At 44.7% G+C, this 10,946-nt stretch overlaps 1 protein-coding gene across 3 annotated transcripts in view; it reads right to left on the bottom strand.

The window, feature by feature from the left end:
• Positions 1 to 570: 570 nt before the first annotated feature.
• Positions 571 to 10,946, bottom strand: part of NLRC5 (NLR family CARD domain containing 5) — a 53,347-nt gene continuing 42,971 nt past the window's right edge. For all 3 annotated transcript variants that reach the window (XM_082233446.1, XM_082233447.1, XM_082233448.1), the window contains 13 exons: positions 10,828 to 10,911; positions 10,264 to 10,344; positions 8,566 to 8,649; positions 8,021 to 8,104; positions 7,529 to 7,612; positions 7,281 to 7,364; positions 6,566 to 6,649; positions 6,228 to 6,311; positions 5,631 to 5,717; positions 4,380 to 4,463; positions 3,152 to 3,235; positions 2,342 to 2,425; positions 571 to 1,439 (listed from right to left, as the gene is read on the bottom strand). In XM_082233446.1, the coding sequence (XP_082089572.1) occupies positions 1,358 to 1,439; positions 2,342 to 2,425; positions 3,152 to 3,235; positions 4,380 to 4,463; positions 5,631 to 5,717; positions 6,228 to 6,311; positions 6,566 to 6,649; positions 7,281 to 7,364; positions 7,529 to 7,612; positions 8,021 to 8,104; positions 8,566 to 8,649; positions 10,264 to 10,344; positions 10,828 to 10,911 (1,090 nt within the window). In that variant the 3' untranslated portion in view covers positions 571 to 1,357. The remainder of the gene's footprint in view (positions 1,440 to 2,341; positions 2,426 to 3,151; positions 3,236 to 4,379; positions 4,464 to 5,630; positions 5,718 to 6,227; positions 6,312 to 6,565; positions 6,650 to 7,280; positions 7,365 to 7,528; positions 7,613 to 8,020; positions 8,105 to 8,565; positions 8,650 to 10,263; positions 10,345 to 10,827; positions 10,912 to 10,946) is intronic.

Below are 10,946 nucleotides of genomic sequence, written 5' to 3'. Positions count from 1 at the left end.
GTCAAGAAACTGAAGGAATCTGTAGATTTCTGCTCAACCCCGCTTGCAAGATCATCAACCCCGCTTGCAAGATCTTTAAAACAGGAAGGTGTCCATTCCGAGATTTTACTGTATCCAAGCCAAGCAGTTGAAGAACCACGGTAATGAATGGTCATGGTTGTGATATGTGAAAACTAAGGATGGGCATATCTGTCCATTCTGGTTTCTCTCCGTTTTCCAATATTAAATTTGGTTCTCCACATTTCTAAAGCCATTTGCATTTTTTTTTTTTAAAAAAAAAAAGTCTTCATGGAAATTCATCAACAGTTGCTCCCTAACATACATGTTCAAACACCATTTTGCCTAATATACACAATTTTGCAAAGCATAAATGCATTGTCACCGATATATGCATTTTCATGCACACTTTACCCTAATCATATTCATTTCCATACAACTTGCTTGCAGAACTGCATTGCAAAATGCAGAGAATTGAATTTCTTCCCTATTCATCCTGAAAACTAAGAAGGTGTGGAATTCTACACACGTGCAGGAAAAGTGTAAATGGTGATACTAGGTACAGAATCCAGCTTCCTGTCGATCTCTGTTTTTATTTTCATTTTTTAAATGCCCTGCAAGTTTCTAGTCCTTATGTTTGTGACAGCAGTCATCAAAGTGGGTTCATCCTGGTTAAGTCTCCAAAGTCAGAAGGCTGGCTGAAGGTGCAGTCCCGTCCCCACACCTGCACCGCTTTCTTCCACGCAAGCAAAATAAGTATCAGTGAAATAAATAAAGCAAAAGCAAACAAGAGTCCACAATACATGTTGCAGGATCCAGTTTTTCTTAATCAGTATTCACTTTGATGGAAGACAGTGGTATTTTCAGTGCCAAACAAGCATAGCCCAAACTCAGCCTTGCCACAGATGAACTTTGGGATTTCTTGCAAGATGCTCCCATCAATCAGGCCAAGCCAAAGATCCTGCTTCTCTAAGTGAGACTTCTACTCTTTTGTAAGCTGTTGCTTACATTTGGCAAACCCTCACCATGACCAACTCCCACCCAGAAACCTATGTCCCCACTGTGGAAGGATGTGTGGATCCTGAATTGGCTTCCACAGTCACTTACAGACTCACTGTTAATACCGTGTTCATGGAAGACAACTTTACTCGGCTACGAGTGGTCGCCAAAGAAGCAGAGGAAGCAGCAGCAGCTACTCATTTCTGGCCACGAGGATGAAGTATGATCATGCAGCTTCTGTTTCTCTTTAGAAGTTGCAGTACCTATGTGCTAGCCCAGAATCCTGCTCAGTTTCCTTCTTTTCCTTGGCCAGAAGCAAAACCATGCCTGGCAGGAGTCAGATTCCCTCCCTGCTGGTTCATCAAAAGAAGGCAAAATGCAGCCGTGGCTCTTCCTTCCTCAGCTTTTGTTCAACATCGCTCGGTATCTGATTGTGCCACAGACTAGAAAAGACAAAAGAGAAAGTATGGAACTCCCTGCCCATTGACAGGAGGCAGGCACCTTTGCTGGAATGCTGTTGGCACCTGATAAAATCTTTGTTTCAGCAAGCTGCCCTACCAACATGTAATTTTAGCATTTCCACTTAATTTTTTAAAAATGTAGTTGGTTTTTTAATGTTTGTTTTTAATTGTATTTTTAACAAATATTTTAGTGTTGTAAACTGCTTAGCGGTCTTTCTCTCCATAACACGTAGATAGTAAAGGTAAAGGGACCCCTGACCATTAGGTCCAGTCGTGGACGACTCTGGGGTTGCAGTGCTCATCTCGCTTTATTGGCCGAGGGAGCCGGCGTACAGCTTCCAGGTCATATGGCCAGCATGACTAAGCCGCTTCTGGCGAACTAGAGCAGTGCACGGAAATGCCGTTTACCTTCCTGCCGGAGCGGTACCTATTTATCTACTTGCACTTTGAGGTGCTTTTGAACTGCTAGGTTGGCAGGAGCAGGGACCGAGCAACAGGAGCTCACCCCGTTGCCGGGATTCGAACCACCAACCTTCTGATCGGCAAGCCCTAGGCTCTGTGGTTTAACCTACACCCACATGTAGATAAATCCTGTTAAATAAAAACATTACTTAATAAAAAGTTGGACACTTCTCCAATTTCCAGCAGCTTTCCAGTTAGATAAATCATCGCCAGCTGCCCTGGCACCTTAGGGTGAAGGTGGATAATAAATCAAAACAATACTAGCACTAGTAAGAATCCTGTTTGGACGAAAGGTGGGTCTCCAGATCCAACCATGAGCTTTAAGCAGTTAATCCAGGAAGCCTACTAGTCTTGCTCACTAGAAATAAATACGGCACCTCCTAGTGGTTAGGAAGCTGATGTAACTTTTGCAGAGGACTCACCGTATTATCTGGATTCTTCGGCACTGTGCAAGTTCCTTTGTGAGCCTTCTGGCACCACAAGCAGTGATGTAGTTGTTGTCCAGACTGTTTAAAAAAAGCCAAAGAAAGGCAAAGATATAACTAGGATAAGTATCATGGGAAACTGATTGCTGCCTCTCCTGAACAGAACAAAAAAGTCAGAAATTATTTAGTGCCGCTTAAGGGCAGGGATGGAGAACCCCTCTGGGCCCAATGCCTGTATCCCTTCTTAGCCAGATATGGGGAACCTTTAGCTCTCCAGACGTTGTTAGACTCTGCCAGCATTCCCAGCGGTCAGGGATGGTGGGAGCTGGAATCCAACAACATCCTGGGCGCCACAGGTTAACCATCCTTACTCTTGGCCAATTCCTGGGATGGCCGAGACCAAAGTGGGTGTGGTCAAAGTGGGTGTACCACCGACTCAGAACCCCACACATACATACATACACACACATGCTCAATCTCTCCATCTCCAGCAATTTGGCTTGGGGGGAAAACATCCGAGCCATTGTCCTATACAAAGTATATACCTCAAGACGCATCCCCATCTTTCAGGACTAAAAGGGTGCTCTTTCTCTTTCCTCCTCCTCCATAGGAAGAGGCCTGCAGCTGGATCAGGCCAAAGGTCCATCTGGTCCAGCACTCGGGTCGACCAGGTGCCCTGGGAAAATCTCCCCTCCTAAATTTTCATCCCACTATCAACATCCCCCCCCCCAAAAAAAAAAGAAAATTCAGCTAGGCTCTAGTTGGTTTTTGGTGAAGGACTCTGGGTTGATGATTCCTTGTACTCACTCCAGTACTTTCAACTTTGCCATCCGAGGGAGAACCTTGGCCAGCTCCAAAGCACTTTCATCACCAAGTTTGTTCCAGGACAGGCTAAAGAAGAGGAAAATGATTAACGGCTGAAAACCCAACTAGGCATGAATTCAATAGGTGAGTCAGTGGTGACCTGAAGATCAAGGACATAGAAGATGCTGTAGCAGCACATGAGCAGACTGCAAGAGAAATAAAGTAAACACAAAGCTCTCCGTGAGTCCACCGAATCACAGAGTTGCCTGCTGCTTCTCTGCACGATTCACTGCTCTGATCTTGCCTTCCTTCAGTCAGCTCCTGCTAGAATTGGGTCATTCTGCCATGTGTCTGAATTAGGTGTGGCCAGATCATTCTAACACTCCTAAAGCATAGGAGAATAATCTACCCACAGAGGTAGCTGCCTGTTTCTCTCTGCATGAGCCGCTGCTCTGCCTTGCCTCCTATCAATTTCTGATGCATTTCTAAATTGAAACATGTAATTTTAATCATTCGGTTTAATATTTTCTTCCCTAGTCAAGGCCCTATTTGTTTAATAAATTCTCTGATTGTTTTGGCAAGACTGTGTCAAACAAATGTTTTCTTTGTGGTGTATATCAATTAGGCAATTAGAGGGCACAAAGAGAAGCAGTGAGTGAAGTCCTCTGGAGGTGGATCTGTTTGGGTTTAATTCAGGCCTGGCCTGGGGCTCTTCACCCCTGAGCTAGATGCTACTAAACATGGAAAGGAGCATCCATGTCAGCAATGGGCAGATTATCTCTGGGCCACGAGCCACAGCCACAAGTCTGTTTATCTTTCTATATACAAAAAAAGGTAAGGCTGTTGTCACACTGCAGTTTGCATGGTTGTAGATAGGTGGCCACAACAACTCCAGTATACCGACACTGTGGCAGATGGCCCACATGAGCTGCGATGGGAGGGGGGAGATGCTAAATATCTTTTTAATGTGGCTGCAGGGAGATTTAACAGAGGGGAGGCACTTCAGAAAACCATTATCTTCAGAAAACCATTTTAAAAAGGGGGTGGTTGTGGCAAGCTGCAAGGGATGAATAGGAGCTTGGGACAACCTGGGAGGGGATAGGCGAACAGGGTGAGGTGCAAAGGGAGGAGGGCTTGGCCAGGTGTGGGGGGAAAAAGGCTGGTAAAGGGATTGAAGGGCAGGTGTGGCTTGTAAGTGGAGGAAGCAGGGGCAGCAGCCCCTAGTACTCACATAATCTCTTCCAGGAGGGGGCACTGGCTGACACCAAGGATGAGACTCTTAGAAGTGCAGTCACTGAGGCTGCAGACCTTCAGTCTAGAAAGAACACATTGCAAAATGGAAACCAGGTCCCACACTAATTTTAGAGTTGTGGCTTTCCCAGGTGAAATGCTCAAAAGAGCAGATTTGTGAGAGGAGGAAACTTCTCTTAGGGTCCACCCTTCCTTATTATTTTAAAACAGATCAGATTTGCTCCTCAGTTCACACTGAACACAACTTTGTAGAATCATAGAATCATAGAGTTGGAAAAGACCACAAGGGCCATCGAGTCCAACCCCCTGCCAAGCAGGAAACACCATCAGAGCACTCCTGACATATGGTTGTCAAGCCTCTGCTTAAAGACCTCCAAAGAAGGAGACTCCACCACACTCCTTGGCAGCAAATTCCACTGTGTATTTGTATTCATAAACAGGGCAGCTTCTTTCAAAGGCAGGTGGACCAAAGTTTGGCTGTAGCACGAAAGTTAACTGGGGCGGGGGGGGGGGCGGAACCAGACGTTTGAGGGGAGTCAAACTGAAAAGTACATTTGATGGTGCCCTCTCATAACCTTTGTGATCCACCTGCCTCTCAGAAATCTGTGCGGCTGGATACAATCCCCAAGCATTGTTGGTTGCTGGCCTGAAAACTATAAACACCGAGGCAAAAACAGCACATTAAACTTTGACGGTGCTACTAATTTTTATTTTGAGTCTCTAAAATGATGTCCAACTCTCTTCCTTTTGTTGTAATGCCACAGTTTGTGGGGAGACGCCCAGTCTACATTTTTATTTGGCTTGGTGGACTATGAGTGTTCTGATTGGTTTTTATATTTTATTTTTTGTATACTCGGCAACAAATGTCAATAAAAATTTAGAAAGAAAGAAAAAACAGGACATATTAAAGATGGATTTGAAACCTGGATAGGAAATGGGGCACTCTGGTTCAATCCCTGGTCTCTGGTTCAATCCCTGGCAGGATCTCCAGTTAAAATGCTTGGGTGAGGGGCTTCTTAGAATATATACTACTCGGCTAGATGGATAAATGGCCTAACCTGATATAAAGTCAGCTTCCTTCACTATGGTGCTATTTATTTCTCTGCTGCTTTTCAGCCAAAGACCCACAAAACTATAGTATACAAAAAGCTTACACACACACACACACACACACACACAATGGAGATGGCTTAGTTAGATTTAAGCCAAATGAAAACAAGTGTGGACCTACTCGATCTTCCTGAGTTGTGAGGAGGGCTGTGGCAGGTGTTCTGCGAGTGCCATGGCACCCTTGTGCCCAATGCTGTTTTCGGACAAACTGCAAGGTAAAAAACAGGAAAGGGGATCAGATTGACCTATTTTATTATTTTTATTTTAAAATCATGCTGCTTGTTTTAAGAACATAATACTTGGAGGATAACATTCACAATTGCTTTTTGACTGGCAGATGACTTCCAAAACATGTCACATGGGAGACAAAGCAAGTTTGTTTTCTGCTGCTCTGGAGGGCAGGATCCAAACCAATGGATTCAAACGACAAAGAAGGAGATCCAAACCAAAAATTAAGAAATGTTTTGTGATGGTAAGAGCTGTTTGATAGTGGAATGGACGCCCTTGGAAGGGAGATCTTTGGAAGTTTTTTAAACAGATGTTAGACAGCCATCTGTCAGGGATCCTTTAGCTAGGAGTCCTGCATTGCAGGGGGTTGGACTAGATGATTCTTGGGAATCCCTTCCAATTCTACAGTTCTATGATTCTATGTCAAGAGCCCATGTGTTACTGGTTTTTCCTTCCTGTTATCATTTCCTTCCCTATGAGATGCACTCACCTGATTTCCTCTATTTGTGGACAATGAAAGAGGACTCTGGCCAAACAAACCACTCCCTCCGAGTCAAAGCCACAGGATGACAGGCTGAGGAAAGAAGAGGATGGTTAAGTGGGGAAGGCCCTTGCCTAGCGTTTGTGCAAAAAGGGTGAACACACGTTGATTTGTACAGCTCAACTATTTGTCTACACAGGCTCACAGGTTGTACATTTGCTGAATGATGAGTGTGGAGAACATCCTGGATGGAGCAGATCAAATGAGGGAAGGCAGGAAAAAACTCCCCAAACTCTGACACAGGTGAAAACTGGACCGATCTGTCCATCCTGAACCAGGATACTTACTGAAGGACCTTCAGGCAGTGCAAGCTGGGCAGAACTGGAGCCAGTTTTTCCAGCGTCTCATTTCCAATATTGTTCCCAGATAGTCTGAAAAGAAGTGCAATGTGAAACTTTATTGAGAAAACTTTTTTTTAAAAAAAAATAGTTGTATAATGTATATGAAACAGAGAGAACAATGATAGCAATGAACAATGATATTAAAATTAAAAGTTGAAAAACTGAAACTGAACTATAAAATAGCCATGTAGCGTGAGTAACAGTTGCATATGTGTTAAAAAAAACCCCACCCAACTCCGATTAAAGAATATCAGCATTATCAGATTATCAAATTGAGGATTATCAGATTATCAGAGCGAGGAAACATTTTGATATTGCGGTTCCTGGTCCTGCAGGCTCTTCTGCACACCATCGCTGGGGTTCAGGCACTCCGGCCCAGAGGAAGACAGACAGAGCTGGGGGTGGCTGGGAGGAAGAGGAGGAGGAGGAGGGAGCCCACTGAGGGCTCCTTGCCCAAATCCATCCCACAAACCTGGAACTGGCACCAGCTGCATTCGTAGGAGAAAGGAGCGCACCATTTCACAGAATATTCAGGGGTGTGGGCGTAGATTCTTCAACAGCCAGCCCCCCATATGAACAGCCTGGGGAAACGCTTTTCTGAGGAACCTGGTTATTTTGAAAGAGAACTGATGAAAATCCCCAGGAGAAGGTCTGAGCTTACTTGAGCACCTCCAGGTTCTCGCTGTGCTTCAGAGCCTCCACGAAACACTGTCCACCGGCAGAGCCAATGCTGTTGCTAGAGAGGCTGAAAGAGGAACAACAACAGAGGAAGCAGCTTCATATCACAGAACTGTAGCTAATCTGTGAGAGCTGGATTTGGTGGGGTGGGCAGAGGGCCAGGAATTCCTCCTCCACCCAGACTACAATCTGTAGTCCCTCACTGGGTTGATACAGACACAAGAAACTCACTTGATTTGCTTCAAGCTCTGCATTTCTGGAATGGCCATAGCGATTTCTTTTATGCCAGCATCATCAATCTTGTTGTGGCTCAAACTTTGAAAGAAACCCGACAACTCATAAGATTAAAGAAAACATCCGCCGTGTTCATGACATTGTGTTCTGGCTCATGTATGTCGAGCTTCAGAGAACATTTCACTGTTTCAAAACCCAATTAAATCTATTTAGTATAACTAATGCAACAAAACTGAGTAACTTGATCTAGGGATACCTGCTTTTCAACATCTGATAGTCACTTGCACCTCCAGTGCCCCACTGCCACCCCCTTGCCTCTTAGCAGCTGCCTAGTTAATCCCAGTGCCCCTCTGCCACCCACTGCTTTGGAAAAAAAAGAGAAAATTAAATAAGACATGTTCTCCTTTCGTTATTAATTCTGACAATGAAGCTAGATGTTGGGAGGGGATGTGTTAAAGTGGCAGACATGAGCGGAAAACATGAACTTACTCAATTTTTTCCATGTGAATGGCATTCTTCAAAACTTGTGCAAGGTGTGAACAGGACTCACCACCAAGACGGTTTTTATTCAAACTGGAAAACAGTCATAAAATATGAAACATGAGTCAATTATTCTGAATGGTCCCAAAAGGCGGAAGCTTCTCAGAACACTTGTTTCATGCTGGGTAACAGTGGCGTTCACAGCAGGAATGGACATCAATGTCCTATCCAAATCAATTTCTTCTGTGTTCATTCCTTAGCCCAACCCCATGATTTCCAAAATTATTATTTTTTAATCTAAATAAATTCTAAAGCAACCTAAGACTGAGGCCAGAAAACAGAAGCCCCTTTCACAAGGGAAGAAAACTTTTGAAAAATTGGACGATGGATTCTGGCCCAACACTCGCTCCAACTGCAGGTAAGAAGCTACCTGATTCCTTGGCCTGGGCAAATTAAAGTTCTCTTGCATATTGCTAGCCGCTGAAACTGGCAGGTCTGAACAAAATAAATATCTTTTGTTGTTGCATCGAACCTCTACCCAGAGCCATACTTACATAAGTCTTTTCAGGAGAGGCATTGCTGAGAGTCTGGAGGTCAGATTGAGGATATCTGCATCGCTGAGATTCAGAGAGCCAAGGCTAAGAGGTAAATAAGAATATCATTGTCAGAACATTAGAACAGCCCCCTGAATCAGCCCAGCATCTGGTTCTCCCAGTGGCCAGCCAGGTGCATCTGCAAGGCCCACAAGCAGGACAGAAGTGTAACAGAACTCTGCCCACCTAAAGTTCCCAGCAACTGATATTGCATAATGCATCCGACTGTGGAGGTGGAACATAGCCTTTGTGGCTAGTCCCTGTTGATACAAATGATGCAAATTATTTATTTGTATGCCACCTTTTCATACTCAAACCATGCTCAAAACACTTACATAATTACAAACACTTAACAAAATGCAAGAAGTCACAAACAAGAAATGAAAACATCTCAATAAGCATACAATAAAAGAACCTCCACATAATTCCTAATAAAAATGCAAAAGCATAATACCAACAGCAGCAAAAACAGAGCATATCCACAGTTAAATCTTGACTGCAATATAAACTCTTAAACAAAGCCCCAGCCCAAGAGTCTCTAGGCATCCTGAGCAGCAGGTCCTGCAAGGACCCACATCTAAGGTGGCTTCTGGACCCTCTGGCAGCAGCTCTTGTGGCTACAGTCAGTCAGATCCTTGGATCCTCAATGCCAAGAAAAATCCAATGGCAGCAGAAAAGGAGTACTGGCTCTTTAACTGGCCAGGTGCAGCACTCAGAGGGCAGAGCTTCCATCTTGACTATCCAGCCCAGGCTATAAAATTGCTCCAAAGCACTGCTGTGAGATTTTCTGCCTCACCTGCTGGACCACTGTCCGTGGTCCTGAATCTACACCCTGGTCTTTGTTCAAGGTCCAGAACTTGCCTTCTATTCCAGTTTATGCCTGGACCTTTTACTCCATGAACATTAAGAATATAAGACGAGTCTGCTGGATCAGGCCAATGGCCCACATATTCCACAGTGGCAAAACAGGTGCCTCTAGGAAACCAGGAAGCAGGATTTGAGCACGAGAGCACTCTCCCTTCCTGTGGATCCCAGCAACTGATCTTCAGAAGCATTACTGCCTCCAACCATGCAGGCAGAGTATAGCCATCATGGTTAGTAGCCATGGACAGTCCTCTCCTCCCTGAATTTGTCTAATCCTCTTTTAAAGTCATCAAGGTTGGTGGCCATCCTGTAGGAGTGAGTTCTGTAATTTAACTCTCTACTGTGTGAAGAAGGACTTTCTTTTATCTGGCCTGATTCTTCCAATATTCAGCTTCATTGGGTGTCCATGAGTCCAGGTGTCATAAGATAGGGAGAAAAACTTTTCTCTATCCACGTGGCATTATGCTGCACTGTAACTCATATGCAAGTAGGATACCCCAATGAAGTGGAGAATGAAGGATACAGTCCCACCTGGGCAGCCTTCTGAGAGCCATGTGCAACTGGTGGGCTGAGCTAAAGGCAAAAGTAGGCAAAGCCATTTTACCTTGGTAGAACAGGCTAGTTTCTATACACGCCCCTCTCTATCCTTCAACCAGAGTTCAAGACCCCACTCCAGCTATGCAAAACTACTGAAGGAGGCTGGGTCTGGGGAGAGCTCCAGATCCCCAGAGATTACAGGATCACATTACACACCACTTCTAGTCCTAACCTAAGGCCAACTGAAAGGCCACTTACTTTATGCTCTTCAGGTGAAGTTTTCCCTCCAGAGCATTCATCAGAGCACTGATATCCATGCCAAGTTCACTTTTGGAAAAGCTAGAAAGGAGCAGAGTTACATATTCAGTTTGCAGCTAACTGTGCAGGAGGGAGAGGAAATGGCAATTCGAAGTAATGGAATAAAAGCCTAGGGCCCAGATACCAGTCTTCTGGTGGGTCAAGGGCTTCTGCAGAGGCCATTCTCCAAGCCCCTTTAGAAGCAGGGGCAGGTTAGAGTAGGCACCAAAGGGAGGGCCTTTTCTATGGTGGTGTCCTGACTTTGGTATGGCCTCTTTAAGGCGATGCATCTGACACTGACATTGCCATCTTTTTGGTATCAGGTTAAGATTTCCGTGGTTGCCCAGGTGTTATCAAAACTGATTTTGTTCCTTCTTTTTATGGGTGTGGGTGTGTTAGCCTGCTTGTTGACCCCTCTGCCGCCATCTTTCCAGAGACAGTTTTCAGAAGGCCTGTGATTTATTTTACCCAGGGGTAAAAAGAGACGCCCACCACAGTCACTCACATACTGGATATCAAACTTACTCAATGTCTTCAATAGTGTGGCACTGATGCAATGCTTCAGCCAGGTGCTCCATTCCGGGGGGAAGGAAACTGCAACAGGTTAACCTGGAAATTCAAAACCACTGCAGGTTTAGGGTAGT

Source organism: Podarcis vaucheri, assembly GCF_965113315.1.
Source record: "Podarcis vaucheri genome assembly, chromosome: 7".
In the NCBI taxonomy this organism is placed as follows: Eukaryota; Metazoa; Chordata; class Lepidosauria; order Squamata; family Lacertidae; genus Podarcis; species Podarcis vaucheri.
The sequence above is the reverse complement of the archived record's forward strand: the minus strand, read 5'-3'. Positions and strand labels throughout refer to the sequence as shown.